This window comes from Scyliorhinus torazame, chromosome 2 (assembly GCF_047496885.1).
Source record: "Scyliorhinus torazame isolate Kashiwa2021f chromosome 2, sScyTor2.1, whole genome shotgun sequence".
NCBI classification, from domain to species: domain Eukaryota; kingdom Metazoa; phylum Chordata; class Chondrichthyes; order Carcharhiniformes; family Scyliorhinidae; genus Scyliorhinus; species Scyliorhinus torazame.
Genome location: NC_092708.1, coordinates 120,397,096 through 120,420,098, shown reverse-complemented (window position 1 = coordinate 120,420,098; position 23,003 = coordinate 120,397,096). Strand labels below are relative to the sequence as shown.

General features: G+C 49.3%; 1 protein-coding gene across 9 annotated transcripts in view; it reads right to left on the bottom strand.

Moving 5' to 3' along the window:
* LOC140391496 (ferroportin-like) overlaps positions 1 to 23,003 on the bottom strand; it is a 126,265-nt gene that overhangs the window by 16,274 nt on the left and 86,988 nt on the right. For all 9 annotated transcript variants that reach the window (XM_072476028.1, XM_072476045.1, XM_072476037.1 and 6 more), the window contains 2 exons: positions 12,159 to 12,386; positions 4,487 to 5,164 (listed from right to left, as the gene is read on the bottom strand). In XM_072476028.1, the coding sequence (XP_072332129.1) occupies positions 4,487 to 5,164; positions 12,159 to 12,386 (906 nt within the window). The remainder of the gene's footprint in view (positions 1 to 4,486; positions 5,165 to 12,158; positions 12,387 to 23,003) is intronic.

The following is a 23,003-nucleotide window of genomic DNA, read 5'->3' as shown; positions in this document are numbered from 1 at the left end:
AATGTTTAGGGTTAACAAGAAAAAGTGGAGGCAGAGAGGGTGGGGGCTATGGTAGGGAGGGCGGGCTGCGGTTGTTGGTTATTTGGTGTCATGTGAATGTCCCTTTAAGAAAGGTTTTGTTTTTAACCACATGGCTTGTAGCACGGCTGCAGAGATCTCATTTGTGAGTGGAACTGGGCTGTGGCTGTCAGGTGAGAGGGGGTTGTAGCCATCTCAGATGGCTACCTGCAAAGGACCATGGGAATTATGGCTAACCCAGGACTCAGACAGACTCAGAGCTTGTGTGTGTGTTTGCAACCCAGATAGCTAGACGTGATCGAAACCCCCGCTCGTTTGCATTCTAATGTCCCATTTCCCCAGAACAAAAGAACTGTACTCAGGTAACCGATACAGATGCAGACTAACCGACGCCACACCCTTTGCTAAGAAAGCCCAAACAGCCAAGGTCAATGACTGCAAAGGACACACCCAGCCATCAAGGCACCCACCCCTTTATTGGCCAAAATCGAAGGCAGTGATCGAAGCCTGTCAAATTATTGGGTCCAAGTTAAGGACCGCACCAAAGAGCGCGAAATCACAGAGGGATAAGAAGAGACACAGCCATGTGCTCGGTCTCTCTTGGATCCAGCCTATGCCAACCGAAGTGCAGAATAACGACCAGACAAGTTCAAGACCAACGATCGCTAACAGACGGCTGAGCACAGCAGAAACAGAGCCACTTCTTACACCCAGCCACGCAAGATCCGGACAAAGGCCTTGTCCATCTGCATAGAGCCGGTTGCCCTGATGTTACGTATAGGTTATTGTAGCTTTTAAGTATAGTTTAACTAGTAGTGTTTTGTGTTGCATGTCGAAGTGATCCTTGTGTGTAAATAAACCATCTTTGAACTTGAACTGACTAACTGGTTGTGTGGTCCTTTGATCGATATCCGGTAAAGCCTTGTGGTGGTGTCATTTGATACCTGGCGACTCTAAAGCGCATCATTATTAATTGGCAACATTACTCCGGTGCCGATTGGCAACATTATTGGCGACATCTGACGGGATTTGATTTAGAAGTGATTTCATCACTCCGAGAGACCCCACAAACTTTGAAATCCAATTGCGTGAAAGAGAAAGAACCACAAGTGCAAGCCCATATCGACCAAATCACCGAATTTCGGAAGTGTGCACTAACCCGCATGCGTACTAACAGGGATATAAGGTAAACTCGTTAGATTGTGTCAAAACTATCGAGGGAATTGTGAACCGGAAAATAGCTTAGGCCATACCCGCAGTTCAAATTGCCGCCTTATGCCCCTGTCCCAAATTAACGATAGGAAACAGAGATTAATGGTAGGAAACAAGAGATTAGAAGCAATGGCCACAAAAGCGATGGAAAGTTTAATGAACCCACATGAACTCAAGGTCGCAGCAACCAACAGAGCAGAGCAGTACCCCATATGGGAAGAAGAGTTGAGGAAGTATTTAAGGGGGAAAAGATGGCCCCTTTGGTCCGATTTTTGTTCAAATGAAGAGTCAGGTCTAGGAAGCATAGGACAAATTTGGTGGGACAACCTAACCGAGGTGCATAAGAAAAATGCAGCGAAAGTGCGAAAGCCGATGGCAATAGTGTCCTGTTTGGCACAGTTGCGAGGCACAGAGGTCATGAGGATGCTCCACAGGCAGTTAGTTGAGAAAGAAGAGAAGAATGAGGGAAACAATAGTGAAAGCAAAAAGATTATTGAGCAACTCCGGGATCAGTTGGCAGCTAAAGATAAAGAGATGGCTGATGTCAGACAGGCACACCAATCTTTTTTAGTTCACCTTAGCAGCTTTCAGACCCAGTACAATAAAGCCTACCAATATACATAGTGCGCAGTCTTGGTACGAGGAGAAACAGAACAGCAGGTAGCACAGTTAACGAGACAATGCGTGGATTTAAAGGCAGCTTTACGAACGCTCCATAGCTCCACTACAGAACAAAGACAGAGCACAGTGGAGCACGCAAAATGTAGACAACAAATAGAGAAGTTCCACTGCTTTCAGTGCAAAATGGATTTAGGTATACTTTTAGACAAAATTTAAATGAGGAAGGTGCCCCCAATTGGCAAGAACTAAATGAAACTGCCAGAGATACGTGGAGGACACAGAAAATCACAATAGAGCCCCCTTCACAGCCTGGTATGGCAACTGCTCGGCCCAGGACCGCAAGAAACCTCAGAGAGTCGTGAACACCGCCCAGTCCATCACACGAACCTGCCTCCCATCCATTGACTCCATCTACACCTCCCGCTGCCTGGGGAAAGCGGGCAGCATAATCAAAGATCCCTCCCACCCGGCTTACTCACTCTTCCAACTTCTTCCATCGGGCAGGAGATACAGAAGTCTGAGAGCACGCATGTACAGACTCAAAAACAGCTTCTTCCCTAGTCACCAGACTCCTAAATGACCCTCTTATGGACTGACCTCATTAACACTACACCCTATATGCTTCATCCGATGCCAGTGCTTATGTAGTTCCATTGTATATGTTGTGTTGCCCTATTATGTATTTTCTTTTCTTCCCATGTACTTAATGATCTGTTGAGCTGCTCGCAGAAAAATACTTTTCACTGTACCTCGGTACACGTGACAATAAACAAATCCAATCCAATCCAATCCATGCCCCGAGAATGAAAGCACCAGCACCACCGACTGCACAGGCAGCTCACACCCCCATGGATCCGGTTACCACACAGCGCAAGTCCTCGGATCGGGAGGAGCCCCATTGCGTTTACACCACCCCATTATCCATCACCCAATTGAGAGATGCCTGCACTAAAATTGATCCATTCAAACCCACCGCAGACCCGCATAATTTCTTTGAGAGAGTACGCCAGCAAAAGGTTATGTACCGTCTGGACGAAAGGGAGGAAGTTAAACTTATAGTAATGAGCCTTGACCAATCCGTCAGCTCAGCTTTGCCAGAACCCCAGAATGCAGGAGGAGGAACCCTACAGGAGATGAAAACGGCCATTTTCGATGCGATCGGGTACAACAAGTACTCGGTAGTCGATTGTCAGTCGCCAAGAACCATCGGCGCCACTCGCTTTACTCAGGGAGCCCAAACAGCCACGGTCAATGACTGATAAGGACACGCCCAGCCATCAAGGCACCCGCCCCTTTATTGGCCAAAATCGAAGGCAGTGATCGAAGCCTGTTGAATTATTGGGTCCAAGTTAAGGACCGCCCCAAAGAGCGCGAAATCCCAGAGGGATAAAAAGAGACACAGCCATGTGCTCGGTCTCTCTTGGATCCGGCCTATGCCAACCCAAGTGCAGCATAACGACCAGACAGACAAGTTCAAGACCAACGATCGCTACCAGACGGATGAGCCCAGCAGAAACAGAGCCACTTCTTCCACCCAGCTACGCAAGATCTGGACAAAGGTCTTGTCCATTTGCAAAGAGCCGGTTGCCCTGAAGTTAAGTATAGGTTATTATAGTTGTAAGGTGTACTTTAACTTGTTGTGTTTTGTGATGCATGTCAAAGTAATCCTTGTGTGTAAATAAACCATCTTTGAACTTGAACTGACTGGTGTGTGGTCCTTTGATCGATATCCGGTAAAGCCTTGTGGTAGTATCTTTTGATACCTGACGACTCTAAAGAGCATCATTATTAATTGGCAACAGGGTTTAGGTTTTTGGGTTTCAGTTTTGGTTTGGACTGCAGAAGAGAAGCAGTGTGTCCCTGTTTTCTCTGTTTTTATTTTAAAGCTGATCCAGTGAACCAAAAGCACACTGGGTGTGGAAAACTGCCTTGGTAACTTTAAAGATAGAGTTGCTTTCCAGAAGGAGTTTTGAATCTGCTGGTTGGAGGTTGGACCAGAATCTCAGGGAAATTTGTAAATGCCTTAATAAAAAAATATTTTTAAAAAATACACTTCTATTGCAAAATACGGTAAAAATAATACCACACATTTTTCCTGAAAATGCTTTCATTATATTAAAAGTGATTTTGTAATACTGGTACTTCTCGTGATTTATAATTACATTGTAAATCCTTGATGTGAGTAAGTGTATACAACTTTTTTTAGAATCATAGATTATCATAGAATAGATTATCATAGAATTTACAGTGCAGAAGGAGGCCATTCAGCCCATCGAGTCTGCACCGGCTCTTGGAAAGAGCACCCTACCCAAGGTCAACACCGCCACCCTATCCCCATAACCCAGTAACCCCAGCCAACACGAAGGGCAATTTTGGACACTAAAGGCAATTTATCATGGCCAATCCACCTAACCCGCACATCTTTGGACTGTGGGAGGAAACCGGAGCACCCGGAGGAAACCCACGCACACACGGGGAGGATGTGCAGACTCCGCACAGACAGTGACCCAAGCCAGAATCGAACCTGGGACCCTGGAGCTGTGAAGCAATTGTGCTATCCACAAGGCTACCGTGCTGCCCCATTTTACTGTGATTTGCAGCTAAAGCTTTAATAAACTTTCTTAATATTACCTACCAACTCTTGCCGAAACAGCGCCAGCAAAAAACAGTGCTATCGAAATATATTCCCTTATTTCTGTGGAGTTCGTCAGGTTGCTTGGCAGTTGTAAAGTCACATCATATCGAAAGAACTTGTTAATAGAGGACTGTTTCATGACGGATGCATTAGAAACATTAGGATAAACACTAGTTGTGTCGTCTTCTAGTTGATCTGATGCTCTTGAATAAAGGGGTACACTCAAATCCAATGGGCTTCCAGGAGCAAACACAGATGCGATGCAGAGTGCAAGGCAAGTAATCTGCACAATACTTGAAAAACATCCAGTGTGAATAAGGCCACAATATTTTTTCAATATGGTGAAAAACATAGTTCCTATTAATCCTGTGAGAGCAGACAAAGCCACCATGATGCTAAGCATAGAACTGCTTATTCCTTGTGCATAGGCATATCCTGTAGTAATTCCATCGAATCCTAGTACGGTCATGTAAAGAAATGAAAGACCCAATGCAGCAAGAAACATTGGTTGTCTATAATAGATAATCCAGCCATCTCGGAATGTCCTAATTCCAGGAACCAGAATGCGTTTTATACAGCCAGATTCCTTGTCATCTGTCGAGTTAGTAGTCAGTTCACCCTCAACCGATACTGTAGAAGAAGTGTTTTTATGGTCTTTAAAAGTAGTCTCATTTCCTTCTGAAATAGCACAAAGGACAAAGAGACAAAGCAAAGAAGAATGTTTTAAAAATTGAGGAAGTGCAAAAATAATGTGAATTTTTGTATAAGCGTTAAATTTAAAACAGTTAAGACTAAAGTTATCACAGTGCAATAATGTTTAAATGTTCCTTGTTTCTGAATAGTTGACTATGCATTCAATCACACCCACAATTTTCCAATTTAGTTTCCCAGTCTTGGTCTCAACATTTAAGGTAGACATCAGTGGAATCTGTATTTCCTCTCCTGGGAGAAATCCAGCACAAATTCAAGCAGATCCTTTAGAAATCAGGAAGCATGACTTTACAAAAAGCATATCAGAAATCTTGAACTATCTCCTGAAAAGGTTGGGGGTGCTGGATCAGCTTACAATGCAGATAGACCATTTTATTAGGTAAGGATATGGGCCAAAGGTGCATCAACTGGATTGAGGTACAAGTCAGCTATGATCTAAGTGAATGGTGGAGCAGGCTAAAGTGACATTTTGGTCTACTCTGTTCCAATAGTGCTGCTGCACTATTATGCCCCACTGGGTGAGAAAAGGCCATGGCGGATTTAACAGACAAAGATTTGAAGTTAACACTGGGGTTGGGACAGGGTACATCAGCACGTACTGGAGTTATGGACAAGCAGGATTTAGTGCAGGACATAATACATGGAGCGCTTTGGACAATTGGAAAATCATGCAGGATGAAGTTGCAGAGGGACAGAAGCAAGCAATAGGACATGGATTTTGCTGGGATGGCAGGATCCGGAGCCATTGAAAGCTAGGGTATGGGTGAGCGACCTGGCGGAATTCCTGAAGTTGGAAAAGGTTACGTTCGCTCTGTTGGAGTTAGAGTGGTTTGCCCACAGGGAGGGGAGATCGTGCCGGGGGTTAGAGGGTTGTGGTTGTTTATTGGGTTTTTGTGTTGTTCTTCTGATATTCTGTATATATTTATTAAATGCCTTAAATAAAAGTATGTATTTTTTAAATGTTTCCCAAAAGGAAAGTATTTACAAGTAACAATCCCAATCGGGATTACTCTGCAGCTACCTGGGCTGGCTTTTAAGGCTATGAATTAACCAGCCCGCTGAGGGGACTCCGCCCCTCAGCAGGGGAGCTCGTCCTCCACACGGCTCATGAAAAGATTAATCAGGTCGTCCCCGTGGGGGTTATACCACCCCTCCCTTGCAAAGTCCCTCTGGAGAAGGGAGTGTAAGCGGGCGTTTGCTTCTCTTTCCCTGCGGCTGCACCTCCAGTGGCTTCGGGGCTGGGTCAGGGGGTCTGCAGCGTGTTTCGGAATGACGCTTCCATGATAAGCATCACTGGCATTGTCACTGCCGGATGCCTTGGATAGTTAGCACTGTTGCTTCACAGCGCCAGGGACTCGGGTTCCATTCCTGGCTTGGGTTACGGTCTGTGTGGAGTCTGCACGTTCTCTCTGTGTCTGCGAGGGTTTCCTTCAGGTGCTCCGGTTTCCTCCCACAAGTTCCGAAAGACGTGCCGTTAGGTAAATTGGACATTCTGAATTCTCCCTCAGTGTACCCGAACAGTCGCTGGAGTGTGGTGACTAGGGGATTTTCAATGCAATGTAACTTCATTGCATTGTTGATGCAAGCCTACTTGTGACACTAATAAATATTAAAACTTTTATATGGGCCTGTGGTCAGCCGCAGGAAACGGCTTTTCAGCGGGTGAAGAAGCAGGGGCGGGATTCTCCGATATCGGCACGATGTCCACCGACCGGTGCCAAAAACGGCATGAATCAGTCCAGCATCGCGCCGCCCCAAAGGTGCAGAAGTCTCCGCATCTTGAGCGGCCGAGCCCTCACCTTGAGGGGCTAGGCCCGCGCTGGACTGATTTCCGCCCCGCCGGCTGGTGGAAAAGGCCTTTGGTGCCCCGCCAGTTGGCGTGATACTGACTTTGCTGGGCGGCGCATGCACGGTAGCGCCAGCGGCTGCTCACGGCATTCCCGCGCATGCGCAGTGGAGGGGGTCTCTTCCGCCTCCGCCATGGTGGAGACCATGGCGAAGGCAGAAGGAAAAGAGTGCCCCCACGGCACAGGCCCGCCCGCGGATCGGTGGGCCCCGATCGCGGGCCAGGCCACCGTGGGGGCACCCTCCAGGGCCAGATCGCCCCGCGCACCCTCCCAGGATCCCGGGGCCAGATCACCCCACGCACCCCCCCCCCCCAGGACCCCGGAGCCCGCCCGCGCCGCCGTGTCCCGACGTCCCAAAGGTGGTTCAATCCACGCCGGCTGGCGTGGGTTGACAGCGGCGGGACTTCGGCCCATTGCGGCCCCTTACCAACCCCCGGACGGTTGAGGTAGTAGCAACTCTGAATTTCATGGACTGTTTACCTTTTTTTTTTTAAAAATAAATTTAGAATATCCAATTCTTTTTTCCTAGTTAAGGGGCAATTTAGTGCGGCCAATCCACATATCCTGCACATCTTTCTGGTTGTGCGAGAGACCCTAGCAGACATGGGGAGAACGTGCAAACTGTAAACGGACAGTGACCCGGGGCCGGGATCGAACTCGGGTCCTCGGCGCCGTGAGGCAGCAGTGTTAACCATTGCACCACCGTGCTGCCCATGGACTATTTACCTGTCATGACATCGCAGATCCGTGAGTGCACCCAGACGGACCTGATCCTATCAAATTCAGGGCATTTTCCTCCAAGCTGAGTTCAGTGTAGAGGATGGTATTCTGCTGTGGGGTATGCACGTAGTTGTCCCAGAAAAAGGACAGAAATCGATTTTAAAGAACTTTCACAACGGTCATCCAGGCATGTCCAAGATAATAATGCTGGCACAGAGTTACATAAGGTGGCCAGGCCTCGATGCTGGCATTGAGAAGATGGCCCAATCATGCTCCGCTTGTTAAGAGCATCAGAAGCTTCCGCCGGCCGCGCCCCTGCCAGACCAGCTGTGGGTATGGTCGCATACTGACTTTGCCGGTCATTTTAGGGGTTCATGGTCCTCTTGCTGATTGACACCCATTCAAAGTGGCTCAAAGTGCATAAGATGGCAGGAACCAGGTCCTGGGCGACTATTGAGAAATTGCGTTTGTTGTTTTGAACCCACAGCCTCCTTGAAGTACTTGTCACTGATAACGGCGCTCCTTATACGACTGAGGGGTTCTCTGGGTTTTTCCAAGGCAAATGGGGTAGCGCTCCATACCACCCAGCTTCCAATGGTTTAGCGGGTGAGCGGTGCAACAGTTTAAACGGAGCCTCAAGAAACAAGTTTCAGGATCGATGATCACTAGACTGACCCGTTTCTTGTTTTGCGACAGGACTACTCCACATGCAGTGACTGGGGTAGCCCCCGTGAAACTACTGATGGGCCGAAGACGTCGTACCCACCTTAGCATGATTTTTCCAGACGCAAGTGCGAAATTGTGCCACAACCAGGAGCAGCAAGGATGTCGCCCGGACTCAAAGTCGACCTTCCACATACTTTGTACCAGGTGACTCGGTGTTTATTTGAAACTTTGCCGACGGAGCTCAGCGGATCTCTGGTATTATCCTTCACCAGACAGGGATGGTTTCTTACCAAGTACAAGCCCAGGGTCGTATTATGCGAATGTTCGGTCCAGGCAGCCGCTTCTTTGGAAAATTCCTCATTCTCGGAAACTCCTTGTAAAATCGCATCTGCTGCCAGATCAGGCCACAGCAGAATTCCAAGGGGGTCAAGATGCCAAGATGACTGAAATCATCTCCGATGGGGAACTCATTGATCAGCCTCGGGTATTGCAGCCGCCACGTCATTCGTATTTGAAGCGGCGTTCATCTTTGAGATACACGCTGCCCAATCCAGCATCTTGGGTGCAGGATGCCCTGCCAGATGCCAAATGGTGCGGCGCCCACCTTCACCACGGTCTTCGGAGGATTTTTTAGACTTTGGGGAGGAGGGATGTTATAACCTGGGGTAGGGATGAATAACTATCCCATGGAGCTTGCAGAATATCAGCTCGCCCGATAAGGAGGTAGAAGATACTTAACAACACTTGGTTTTGTATAAATACCAAGTCACTCACAAAAGGACTTGGAAATATATCAAGAGGGCTAAAAGGGGTGATGAAATATCTTTAGCAAACAGGGTTAAGGAATATCCCAAAGCCTTTTATTCATATATAAGGAGCAAGAGGGTAACTAGAGAAAGGGTTGGCCCACTCAACGACAAAGGAGGAAAGTTATGCGTGGAGTCAGAGAAAATGGGTGAGATTCTTAATGAGTATTCTGCATCGGAATTCCCCGAGGAGAGGGACATGACAGATGTTGAGGTTAGGGATAGATGTTTGATTACTCTAGGTCAAGTCGGCATAAGGAGGGAGGATGTATTGGGTATTCTAAAAGGCATTAAGGTGGACAAGTCCCCAGGTCCGGATGGGACCTATCCCAGGTTACTGAGGGAAGGGAGCGAGGAAATAGCTGGGGCCTTAACAGATATCTTTGCAACATCCTTGAACACGGGTGAGGTACCGGAGGACTGGTGAATTGCTAATGTTGTCCCCTTGTTTAAGAATGGGTAGCAGGGCTGATCCAGGTAATTATAGACCAGTGAGCCTGACGTCAGTGGTAGGGAAGCTGCTGGAGAAGATACTGAGGGATAGGATCTATTCCCATTTGGAAGAAAATGGGCTTATCGGTGATAGGCAATAGGGTTTTGTGCAGGGAAGGTCATGTCTTACCAACTTAATAGAATTCTTTGAGGAAGTGACAAAGTTGATTGATGAGGGAAGGGCTGTAGATGTCATATACATGGACTTCAGTAAGGCATTTGATAAGGTTCCCCATGGTAGGCTGATGGAGAAAGTGAAGTCTCATGGGGTCCAGGGTGTACTAGCTAGATGGATAAAGAACTGTCTGGGCAACAAGAGACAGAGTAGTAGTAGTGGAAGTGAGTTTCTCAAAATGAGAACCAGTGGTGTTCCACAGGGATCCGTGCTGGGACCACTGTTGTTTGTGATATACATAAATGATCTGGAGGAAGGTATAGTGGTCTGATTAGCAAGTTTTCAGATGACACTAAGATTGGTGGAGTAGCAAATAGTGAAAGGGACTGTCAGAGAATACAGCAGAATATAGATAAATTGGAGAGTTGGGCGGAGAAATGGCAGATGGAGTTCAATCCGGGCAAATGTGAGGTGATGCATTTTGGAAGATCCAATTCAAGAGCAAACTATACGGTAAATGAAAAAGCCCTGGGGAAAATTGATGTACAGAGAGATCTGGGTGTTCAGGTTCATTGCACCCTGAAGGTGGCTGCGCAGGTCGATAAGAGTGGTCAAGAAGGCATATGGCATGCTTTCCTTCATCGGAAGGGGTATTGAGTACAAGAGTTGGCAGGTCATGTTACAGTTGTATAAGACTTTGGTTCGGCCACATTTGGAATACTGCATACAGTTCTGGTCACCACATTACCAAAAGGATGTAGATGCTTTGGAGAAGGTGCAGAGGAGGTTCACCAGCATGTTGCCTGGTATGGAGGGCGCTAGCTAGAGGTTGAGTAGATTAGGATTATTTTCATTAGGAAGACGGAGGTTGAGTGGGGACCTCATTCAGGTCTACAAAATCATGAGAGGTATAGACAGGGTGGATAGCAAGAAGCTTTGCCCCCCCCCCCCCCCCCAGAGTGGGGGTCTCAATTACTAGGGGTCACGAGTTCAAGGTGAGAGGGGAAAAGTTTAAGGGAGATATGCGTGGAAAGTTCTTTACGCAGAGGGTGATGGGTGCCTGGAACGCATTGCCAGCGGAGGTGGGAGAGGCAGGCACGATAGCGCAGTTAAGACAGATTCTAGATAGATACATGAATGGGCAGGGAGCAGAGGGATACAGATCCTTAGAAAACAGTTTTAGATAGAGGATCTGGATCGGCGCAGGCTTGGATGGCCGAAGGGCCTGTTCCTGTGCTGTAATTTTTCTTTGTTACCATTAAGCTGGGGAGAGGTGTTCCAGGACACAATTGGTATTGGACTTAACAAACTTGAGGTACCCTTGCCCTTCAAGCAACAATTCTGAAGGAATAGTTGATTTGGGCAAAGAGGATAATACAGTACAGAACTGATAAATATGCAATTACTACATGCAGAAAGAAAACTACAAACCGCATCTGTTAAGAGACAACAAAACCCAAAGAAATGTGTATAGAACTTCTGGGTGACTTTTCTGACATAAAATCAGCATAACTCCTGCAGAAATGGCTAAAAATAGATTTCTGGCCATCGTTCACCAAAGTTATTGCATGAGTTTTTGAGAACCCACGGATATAGTTACTGTTCCTGATTTGGGGCTGGCAACCATGTTGGTTAGGAATACATTGTAGGATTACTGAAAATATAATACAAAAGTGTTGTTAAAAACCACAACTCAATTGCAATACATAGATCCCTTCCGTATCATAATGACAAAATAGACATTGTTACAATCATAGGTCGTAACTTAACACAGGGCTAAATTGCTGGCTTTGAAAGCAGACCAAGGCAGGCCAGCAGCACGGTTCGATTCCCGTGCCAGCCTCCCCGAACAGGCGCCGGAATGTAGCGACTAGGGGCTTTTCACAGTAACTTCATTTGAAGCCTACTTGTGACAATAAGCGATTTTCATTAATTTCATTTCAACTGACTACGCAATCAGTGCAACAAAACACATGTTTTTCAATAAACTATTCCTACTTAAACAACTCAGTACCTGAAATTAAAATAACACTTATTATTTTCTACTTTTTAAAAATAAATTTAGAGTGCCCAATTCATTTTATTTCCAATTAAGGGGCAATTTAGCATGGGCAATCTACCAAGGCTGCACATTTTTGGGTTTGTGGGGCGAGACCCATGCAGACGAGGGGAGAATGTGCAAACTCCACACAGACAGTGACCCGGGGCTGGGATCGAACCTGGGTCCTCAGCACGGTGAGGCAGCAGAAAAATGCATGCAAATACAATTGATTAATAGTAACATTTTGGTTACATCTTTAAATAGTATGCCATACCTGAAACTTCCTCCTCTTTGGTCTGTTTATCACCTTTTTGTGCCAGTGCTGGGGTCATTTTATAAATTTTCCGCAGCATTAAATATTCAAAACACATAGAGAACAAATTCCAACCAGTTATAAAGCCACAACCAACCACAGAGGAACTGAAAGTCATAATCTGACCCACGGCCATTGGTGAAAGCAATTTGCTGATAAGATCAATTTGCCTCATTGTAGCATTCATACCTATAAAAACAAAGGCATTATTTTGGTTTCAATAACCTTTGGGTACATATAGTATGCCACACTGCATTTATATTATTAAGCAGTAAAATACAGATTTCAGACTTCCTGGAAATGTGAAATTATATCTAGGATCATACTCTGGCCCTTAATGACACAAAATATTCCTCGTCTACGACAGCACTAGAACACAAAAAGCATAGATATTACATTTTTTGGAAATATTTGTGTAAAATTGCTTTACCAGTAAGGTTTGCTGCGCATACTATTGATGGGCATACATAACTTGTCATTTTACAATTTTTACACTTGTCATTTTACATGTTGCTGACTGATCTGCTGTAAATAGACAACATTTTCTGTTTTTATTTTAGATTTCCAGTATTTGCATAATTTTGCTCAGCAGTAAACTCTGTACATGAAAGGCTTAAAATGTAAAAGGTTTTCAAAGGTGACTAGACTATGGTCTGCATTTTGTGTGGGGAGAGGGTACCGCTCACCCCTTTGTTGCAAGAGTTGGCCAGCAGCTGACACACTTTAAAAGAAACCCGCCCCACAGTCATAACGTGCGGCCAGTGAGCGGACCAAGCCGAGAGCGGGACTTCTGCCCCTCAGTGGGAGAAAGTCCCACCCTCGAGAACTGCTGGCCAATCAAATTGGCCGTGAACTCTAGCAGTTCCAGCAATGCCACAACTGAGTATAGGATGCTGCTGGGATTGCAGGCAGGTCTGCAAAGATGGTCACCATGATATGCTGACCCAGGTAAATCAGAGGACTTGGCTGGGCAGGCTAAGGAGAGGGTGAGAATGGTGGGAGGGTGATCAGTCCGGGAAGGAAAAAGTGGTAACATTTTGGAAGCATGCCCCCGATGTGCAAAGGGCACTCCACGAATGCTGCGTCCCCCTTCCTTTCCACTATTTTTTTTTTTATAAACGGCCCACCCACACCAGTGTTTTATTTCTTCTCAAGGTCGCTGTTTTGACTTAAAGCCATTCACTGATTAAACGTATAAAGGCACCTATCCGGGTCAATTGGTTTGTTAACAAGCATCATTGACCCTTAATTTCTTTTTTAAAAAGACGGCTGGGCTACTGATTTCAGCTCCTGCCCAACTACCATTTTAAGGGGAACAACTCAGGGATACAATTCCAAAAAGCAATTAAATTTTTTGGAACAAAAAGACTGTGGACAGAACTGACATTGCCTAAAAAGAGAAAAGACAGAATAATGTTTTGGTTGGTGATTTTATGTCAGTTCCAACAAAAAATCTCTGCCTTTATATTTATTACACCTTTATATATTATTTCACCTTTATAGATGATTTTCTTTAAAAGTATTTTTATTAAAATTTTTAGCATTTTAACATTTTACAAAACAAAATCATTACACCCTTACATACAATAAACCCTGCACCAACACCTCCCGCCCCTCCAACCCTCCCTCCCCCACCGAACAGTTGACGGTAACTAGCTCTCCGAAATGCAAAATAAACTTACCCCATCTCTTGTGGAACCCTTCATTTACTCCCTTAGGGCAAATTTCACCTTCTCAAGATGTAATTAGATCCCACAGCCATACCGAGGCACAGTCTGGAAAAGTTGACCTCCACCCCAACAGAACGAGCGATCAACAAGGCAAAGGCAAAGGCCGAGACATCTCCTCCCCCTGCGCACCACCTTCAGCCGCGTGCACGAGATAGAGGCATTCATCCGCTGTAGCATCCGCACCACAGTCCTTCCTCCAGCGTCTTCGCCAACTCCTCATCTCACTTGGCCGTAACCCATTCCATAGACACCTTATCCTCCTCCAAAATCCCCCCATAAAGCGGCATAACGACTGCACCCTCCAACCCCATTACCAACAGCACCTCCTCCAACAACGAGGAGGCAGGTGCTATCGGAAAGGTCGGAAAAACCTTTCTAGCAAAGTCCATCACCTCCATATACCGAAAACTCTGCTCACGCAGAAACCCAAACTTCCCCCTCAACTCCTCCAAGCTTACGAACCGCTCCTCCAAAAACAAATCCTTCACCCCGCTCTCTTCCCATCCCCTAAACCCGCATCCATCCTCCCCGGCTCAAACCCACGATCCCCCCGGATCAGCATCATACTCGACCTCGCTCCCAACCTAAACTGCTGCAGAAACTGCCTCCAAATCTTCAACATGGCAACCAGCACAGAACTTCCCGAATACTTCCCTGGAGCAAACGGAAGCTGTGCCGTAGCCAGCGTCCGCAGCCCCGACCCCGACAAAAACCCGCCTCCATCCTCACCCATAAAGCCTAAGCCTCCCTATTCCAGCCCTGCACCTTCTCTGCGTTCACTGCCCAGTAAAAATACAAGTTCGGAAGACCCAACTCCCCAACTACCAGCCCCTCTGAAGTGCTGCCTTCCTTATCCTGGCCACCTCCCTTGCCCAAACAAACAGCAAAACCAACCTGTCCACGCCCTTAAAAAACTTCGGCAAAAAGGCCCTGACCAAAAAGGCACCGAAATAAGAAAACAAAACGCTGCTAAATGTTCATCTTAATTGCCTCCACCCGACCTGCCAGCGACAGGTGTAGACTGTCGCGTCTCAATAAATCGCTTTCACCCTCCCAACCAGACTCAAAGTTCAGCTTACGAAGCCACGCCCCATCTCGGGCCAATTGCACCACCAAATACCTGAAATGGGTTGTTGCCACCCGAAACGGCAAAGCCCCAATTCAATCCCCACCCCTGGAGAAGACACCACAAAATACTGGCTTTTCCCCAAATTCAACTAATATCCCGAGAACACCCCAAGTCTCTTAAGCAGACCCATTATGTCCCCCACCGAAGAGCTCGGGTCCAAAATATAGAACAGCAGATCGTCCAGGTACAGAGACACACCGTGCTCCAACCCCCCCCCCGCCGCCACGCCCTCACCATCCCCTTCCATAGATCCGAGCACCTCAGCGCAATGGCCAAGGGGTCCAATGCCAGCGCAAACAGGAGGGGGGGACATGGGGCATCCCTGCCTCATTCCCCGATGCAGCCCAAAGTACCCGGAATTCATATCATTTTCTCACACACACCCCATCGGAGCCCTATGCAACAATTTCACCCAATCCCACAAATTTAGGCCCAATCCCAAACTTCTCCAACACTGCAAACAGATAGCTCCACTCCACCCAATCAAACACCTTCTCTGCATCCAACTCCACCACCACCTCCAACTCCCTTCCTTCTGCCGGAGAAAGCATTCAGCAGTTGCCGCACATTCAACGACAACAGCCTACCCTTAACGAACCCATTTGATCTCCCCAAAAGAGTGTTTTGCAGTGGTTAGCAAAGCTAGTGGTTAGCACTGCTGCCTCACAGAATCAGGGACCCGGATTTGATTTCAACCGCAGGTGAATGTCTGTGCTGCGTTGGTTTCCTCCGGGTGCTCAGGTTTCCTCCCAGTCCAAAGATGTGGTTAGGTGGATTGGCCATGATAAATTGGGCCTAGGTTAGGGTTATGGGGATAGCGTGGGCTTTGAACCTGGTTGGGGTGCTCTTTCGGAGGGTCAGTGCTGACCAGATGAGGCGAGTGGCCTCCTTCTGCACTGAAGGGATTCTATGATCCTAATCACCTTCAGAAGGCACTCCTCCAACCTCAACGCCAACACCTTCGTCAGTATCTTGGCATCCATATTCAACAGAAATATGGGCCTATATGACCCACACTCCACTCCACACTCCATTATCGTTTTAAGCAACAACAAAATGGATGCCTGACCCATCGTTTCCCGCCCTCTAACCATCACGTCTTCAAACATTTCTACCGATAGCGGCGCCAACATATCATTAAATGTTTTATAAAATTCCACGGGAAAACCATCCGGCCCCGGTGGAACTACCCGCCTGCATCTTCCTTATCGCTACCTGCACTTCTTCCACCCGACTAGCTCCTTGCCACTGCTCGCCTGCTGAGCTGGCCCGTCAACCTGCAGCTGGCCTTCTCCCATGCTCACAAACGACCCCGTTCGCCCATCTCAGCTGCTGAACCGTCTTCCCCATTGACAGAAGATTGAAGCTCGCATGTAACTCCTTTCTTCTCACCAGAAGACCTGGATCCAGGTCTTCAGCATACCTCTCATCTACTTCCAAAATCTCCTTTATCAGCTGTTGGCGTTCATTCCTCCCTCGCCACCCTATCCATCTGCACCTTAAACAAAATAACCTCACCTCTCACTACAGCCTTCAACGTTTCCCATACAACCGACAGTGAAACGTTCCCATTACAATTAAACCCCACCTTCCCTATTTCAGTACAAATATTTGGGTCTGCCACAGTCCCACATCCGACCTCCATGCCAGCCTCTGGACTGACCCTTTCTCCAGGACCACAGCCCCCAATGTGGAGCATGGTCCGAGATCATAATCGCCAAATACTCTGCCTTCCTCACCCCGGCTAACAGCGCCTTTCCCATTACAAAAAGTCAATCCTCGAGTACACCTGTGCATAGGCGACCATCTCCACGGACGTGGTCAGTGAACCTGTCCACCTTCAGCATCAACACTCTATTCCAGTAGTATCTACACTGCAGTATCAACTCGTGATCCCAAATTCGGAATGGCGGCCAGCGTTTTCTTCACAAACTCAACATCATCCCAATTTGGGGCATATTGGCTTATCAGCACCACAAACCACCCCTCCAACGCAACCGTTACTATCACGTAATACTCCTGATCCGCCACCAACTTCACACTCTTGCCCACCAGAATCGCCACCTTCCGGGCCCTGTTGTCAAAGCCCAAGTGAAACACCTGGCTCACCTAGCCCTTCCTCAGCCTCATCTGGTCCTTCATCCTCAGGTGGGTCTGCTGCAACAGCACCACATCAGCTCAAACTCTTCAAGTGCGAGGAAACTCTCACTCCCTTCACCGGTCCCCACAGCCCTTGCACGTTCCACGTCACCACCCTGACAGGGGTCTCACACCACCCCCTCCCATTATCCGGCATAATCCAGGCCCCGCTCATCGGGCGGAACCCAGCCCCAGTCCCTGTCAGCCCCCTGCCTCCCCTTCCCAGAATCCTTACATCCACTTCTTCTCAAAAACACCTCACCCAGTATCATCCCCATCCCCCCATCATTCACCCCTCTGTTGTGCCATCAATGAACACAAGACGAGTAGTGAACGTAACTGAGGCTTTAATAAACTAAACAGAAAGCCTCCTGGCCTCTGATCCCGAACTGGGGCGGAGGTGGAGACCAGCTACCTTTATACCGAGCCCGAGGGGAGGCAGAGCCATCAGGCAGTGGTTTACCACATTCCATGTAATACAGTTGCAGTTTACCACAATACACATATAATACAGTGGGTTGGAACCAGCAGGGACAAGCCCAGGCATGTAACAATACAACAATACAATACAGTGGTTACCACATTCACCCCATTAAAAAGAAAAGAGAGTCCAGCGGGGGTGAAGTGGACTTAAAGATCAAGTCTGTCGGGGGCCTTGACCTTCCGTCGTGATCGCCTCAGTCCCGGCTGTGGTGTGGGCACCGGTGTTGAGACCTGCGCGTCCGGGAGCGTGTCGTCCTCTTCTTCACCCAGTGGTTGAGTCAGTGGAGGGGTGGGGGTGGTGGTGATGGCCGCCGGTGGGCCTGCGGGTGCCAGATCTTGAAGTAGCTGGGTAGTGGTGGAGGGAGACGGTGTAGGGTCGGGGGTGGTGGTGATGGTCGCTAGGGAATCTGCAGGTGCCAAATCCCGGAGGGAGACTGTGTCCTGTCGCTCGTCCTGATGTTCCACGTCGGCATATTATGGATTGGCACGGAGGAGCAGGACCGTCTCGACGAGGGGATCTGATTTATGACTCCTAGCATGCTTCCAGAGGAGGACAGGCCCTAGGACTGTCAGCCAGGACGGGAGCGAGACCCCGGAGGTGGACGTCCAGGGGAAGGCAAACATACGTTCGTCCGGGGTCTCGTTGGTGGCAGTGCACAGGAGCGACCAGATGGAGTGGAGCGCATCGGGGAGGACCTCCTGCCAGCGGGAGACTGGAAGGCTTCTAGACCTTATGGCCAGGAGGACGGCCTTCCAGACCATTGCGTTCTCCCTCTCCACCTGCCCGTTTCCCCGGGGGTTGTAGCTGGTCGTCGTGCTGTAGGCGATGCCCTTGCTAAGCAGGAACTGACACAACTCGTCGCTCATGAAGGAGGAATCCCGATCGCTATGGATGTAGGTGGGGAACCCGAACAAGGTGAAGAGACTGTGCAGGGCCTTGATGACGGTGGCAGAAGTCATGTCAGGGCATGGGATGGCAAAGGGGAATCTTGAGTATTCATCAACAATGTTGAGGAAGTACATGTCACGGTCAGTGGAGGGGAGGGGCCCTTTGAAGTCGATGCTGAGGCGCTCAAAGGGCAAGAGGCCTTTACCAGGTGCGCTCTGTCTGGCCGATAGAAGTGCGGTTTGCACTCCGCGCAGACCTGGCTATCCCTAGTCACGGTCCTGACCTCCTCGATGGAGTAAGGCAGGTTGCGAGCCTTGACAAAATGAAAAGAAACGGGTGACCCCCGGGGGACAGAGGTCATTGTGGAGGGCCCGAAGTCGGTCTACTTGTCCCCCTACACGGGATAGGGTATCTGGGGGCTCATTGAGCTTCCCCGATCGGTACAAGGTATCATAGTTGTAGGTGGAGGGCTCGATCCTCCACCTCAGAATCTTGTCGTTCTTGATTTTGCCCCGCTGTGCATTGTTAAACATGAAGGCAACCGACCGTTGGTCAGTGAGGAGAGTGAATCACCTGCTGGCCAGGTAATGCCTCCAATGTCGCACAGCTTCTACAATGGCTTGGGCTTCCCTTTCGATGGAGGAGTGTCGAATCTCGGAGGCATGGAGGGTACGGCAGAAGAAAGCCACGGGCCTGCCCGCCTGGTTGAGGGAGCTGTCAGAGCAAAGTCCGACGCATCGCTCTCCACCTGGAACGGAATGGACTTGTCCACAGCGTGCATCGCGGCTTTTGCAATATTTGCCTTGATGCGGTTGAAGGCCAGGCGGGCCTCAGCCGTCAGGGGAAAAATGGCGGATTTAATAAGTGGACGGGCCTTGTCCGCATAATTGGGGACCCACTGGGCACAGTAAGAGAAGAACCCCAGACATCTCTTCAGGGCCTTGGGGAAGTATGGGAGGGGGAGTTCCAGGAGGGGGCGCATGCGGTGGGGTCGGGCCCTAGGACTCCGTTTTCCACAACGTAGCCAAGGATGGCTAGGCGGGTTGTGCGGAAAACGCATTTTTCCTTATTGTAGGAGAGAATCAGGGGTTTTGCGGTGTGGAGGACGTGCCGGAGGTTTTCGTCATGGTCCTGCTGGTCATTGCCGCAGATGGTGACATTATCTAAGTACGGGAACGTGGTCCACAGCCCGTACTGGTCAACCATTCGGTCCATTTCGCGTTGGAAGACCGAGACCCCCTTGGTGACGCTGAAGTGAACCCTGAGGAAGTGGTAGAGGTGGCCAGCTGCCTCGAAGGCAGTGTATTGCCGGTCCTCCGGGCGGATAGGGAGCTGGTGGTACGTGGACTTCAAGTCAACTGTGGAGAAGACTCGATACTGCGCAATTTGGTTGACCATGTCAGATATGCGGGGGAGGGGGCACGCATCGAGCTGCGTGTACCGGTTGATGGTCTGACTGTAGTCGATGACCATCCGGTGCTTCTCCCCAGTCTTGACGACCACCACTTGGGCTCTCCAGGGGCTGGTACTAGCCTCAATGATCCTCTCTCGTAGGAGTCGCTGGACCTCCGACCTGATAAAGGCCATGTCCCGGGCACTGTATCGTCTGCTCCTAGTAGCGGCGGACTTACAGTCCGGGGTGAGGTTAGCGAAGATCGAGAGTGGGGCAACCTCAAGGGTCGTGAGGCTACAGGCGGTGGGGAGTGGGGGGGGGGGGCTTAAAGTTAGTGTACTCCACGCCTTGTACAGTAAAGGTCGCGACACAGTAACCCCAGATTTCTACTGAATGTGATCCAGAAGCCAGGGAGATTTTCTGGGTCGCGGGCAAAATTGGGAGGGAGCAGCGCCTTACCATATCTGGGTGTATGAAGCTGTCTGTGCTCCCGGAGTCGAAGAGGCAGGCCATCTTGTGCCGTTGATCCGGATGGTCATCGTAGATTTTGTGAGATGAGGCTGGGACTGGTCGAGCGTGATGGAGGCGAGCTTCGGAAGGTGATGGGTAGGCCGGTCTGAGGTGGCGGCGGCCAGCGTACGACCGGGTGAGCAAGGCTCTCGGGAGGCTGCGGAGTGGTTCCCAAGATGGCAGCCCCCATGGGTCGTGCGTGGTGGGTGGCATCGGAGATGGCATCAAAGATGGCGGCGCCCACAGGTCGCACATGGCGGGTGGCAGCCAAGATGGCGGCGCCCACGGGTCGCACATGTGGGGTGGCCCCGACAGGCAGCAGGCAGCACTGCTGGGCCTAGGAGTTTTAGGGAGGGATCGGGCCTGGCAGGCTTTCGCAAAGTGGCCCTTCCTCCCACACCTGTTGCAAGTCGTGATCCGTGCAGGGCAGCATAGTCTGGGATGCTTATCCTGGCCGCAAAAGTAGCACTTCGGGCTTCCGACGTTGGCGGGCTGCTGCGCGGCACAGGCTTGCACTCGAGTCGGATGATGGCGGCTCCCACGAGGTCCATGAGGGTGTCGCATTGTCGGAGGTGTAGGCCTCCATGTTCTGGAAGGCCACCTCCAGCGAGTTTGAGAGCTGCACTGTCTCTGGGAGGCAGAGTGTACACCCTTCTAGCAATCGCTGGCAGATGTAGTTCGATTTCATGCCTGCGACATAGGCGTCCCTGATCAACAGCTCTGTGTGTTGGATAGCCGATACCGCCTGGCAAGCACAGTTCCGGCCGAGTACCCACAAGGCACGCAAGAATTCGGCTAGTGATTCCCCAGGGCGTTGTCGCCTCGTGGCAAGAAGGTGCCTAGCATACACCTCGTTTACAGACTTTACATATTATCCCTTCAGCAGCATTATCACCTCCACATACGAGGGGGGGCGTCCCTGATGAGAAGGAAAACTTGCGGGTTCACCCGTGCGTTGAGGATCTGCTGCTTTTGAAGGTCGGTGAAGTCTTCGGTGGAGGATCCAAGGTACGCTTTGAAGCAGCTTAGCCAGTGCTTGAATGTTGCAGTGGCGCGGATGCCTGTGGGTCCAGCTCCAGGCGATCAGGCTTGAGCGATGAATTCATCTTAGAAGTTTAGTTTATTAAATTGATGTGCCATCAATGAACACGCGACAAGTAGTGAACGTAACTGAGGCTTTAATAAACTAAACAGAAAGCCTCCTGGCCTCTGATCCCGAACTGGGGCGGAGGCGGAGACCAGCCACCTTTATACCGAGCCCGAGGGGAGGCGGAGCCATCAGGCAATGGTTTACCACATTCCATGTAATACAGTGGCAGTTTACCACAATACACATATAATACAGTGGTTTGGAGCCAGCAGGGACAAGCCCAGGCATGTAACAATACAACAGTACAATACAATACTGTGGTTTACCACACCCTCACAGGCCCATCGAAACCTGTCCATCCAGGATCCAACGACTGCAGGCCCTCCACCTACTCGATCCCATTCACTAGCCAACCAGTGTTTGTTAGCGAGGTGGCCCCTGCCAGAGCTCCATCCCCCACACAGAAACAAAACCAACACCCAATCCCCCTCGCCCAAACCTCCCAAACTCCCCACTCCATAATCACACAAACCCAACATGAAAAACCACACAAAATCCCAGCCAATCCCCACCAACCCCAAAACCCTTCTTGCCCCACTACCACAAAAAAAAACAACCCCCAAATAACAAGAAAAACAAAGGGGGAGATACATTAAAAAAAAGATCAGGGTCAAGATCAAAGTCCAAACTCATCTCTGTTCCAGTTCTTCAGCCTTCACGAACACCTCTGCCCCCTCCGCCATCTCAAACAAATGTCCTTTTGAGTTGTAAGTTACCCCCAGCTTCACCAAGCAGACCAGTCCAAACTTTACAACGCCGCCTCACCCAACCAAAGGCCGCCGACCTTCTCGCCAACTCCGCCTTAAGGTCTTGGTATCTTTGAAGACCAAATCCTTCCCACTTCACCTCTTTATCCTGCTTCGGCCATCTCAAGACCTTCTCCTTCACCTGGTAGCTGTGGGAGAAGACTATCACAGCCCTCTGTGGTTCATTTGTCTTTGGCGGGGGTGACTGATGGGCCCTTTTCAACTCATAAAGGGAGGAGTCCTTCCCCCTCCTCCCCCATCAACTTAGTGAAAATCTCCACAAAGTACTCCGTCAGCCTCCAGCCTTCCAACCCCTCAGGCAGTCCCATGATCCTCAAATTCTGCCTTTGTGACCTTTTCTCCAGGTACTTTGGCTCTCAGACCTGTACTGCTCTCCACCACCCTCTGCAGCTCCTCACCCATTGAGGTGAACTAGTCACTGTGCTGCAACAATGCCTCCTCTGCCCCTTTCAACACCTCCGAGCTCCTACACCTCCGTCGACATCTTAGCCAAAGCCACCTTTATCGGGGCAAGAGTCTCATCTACCCACTCCTTGAGCGAGGTCATCGTTTCTTTCCAATGCATGTCGAAGTGCTTGGAAAACAACCGGTCAAACACCCCCGACACCACTTCAGT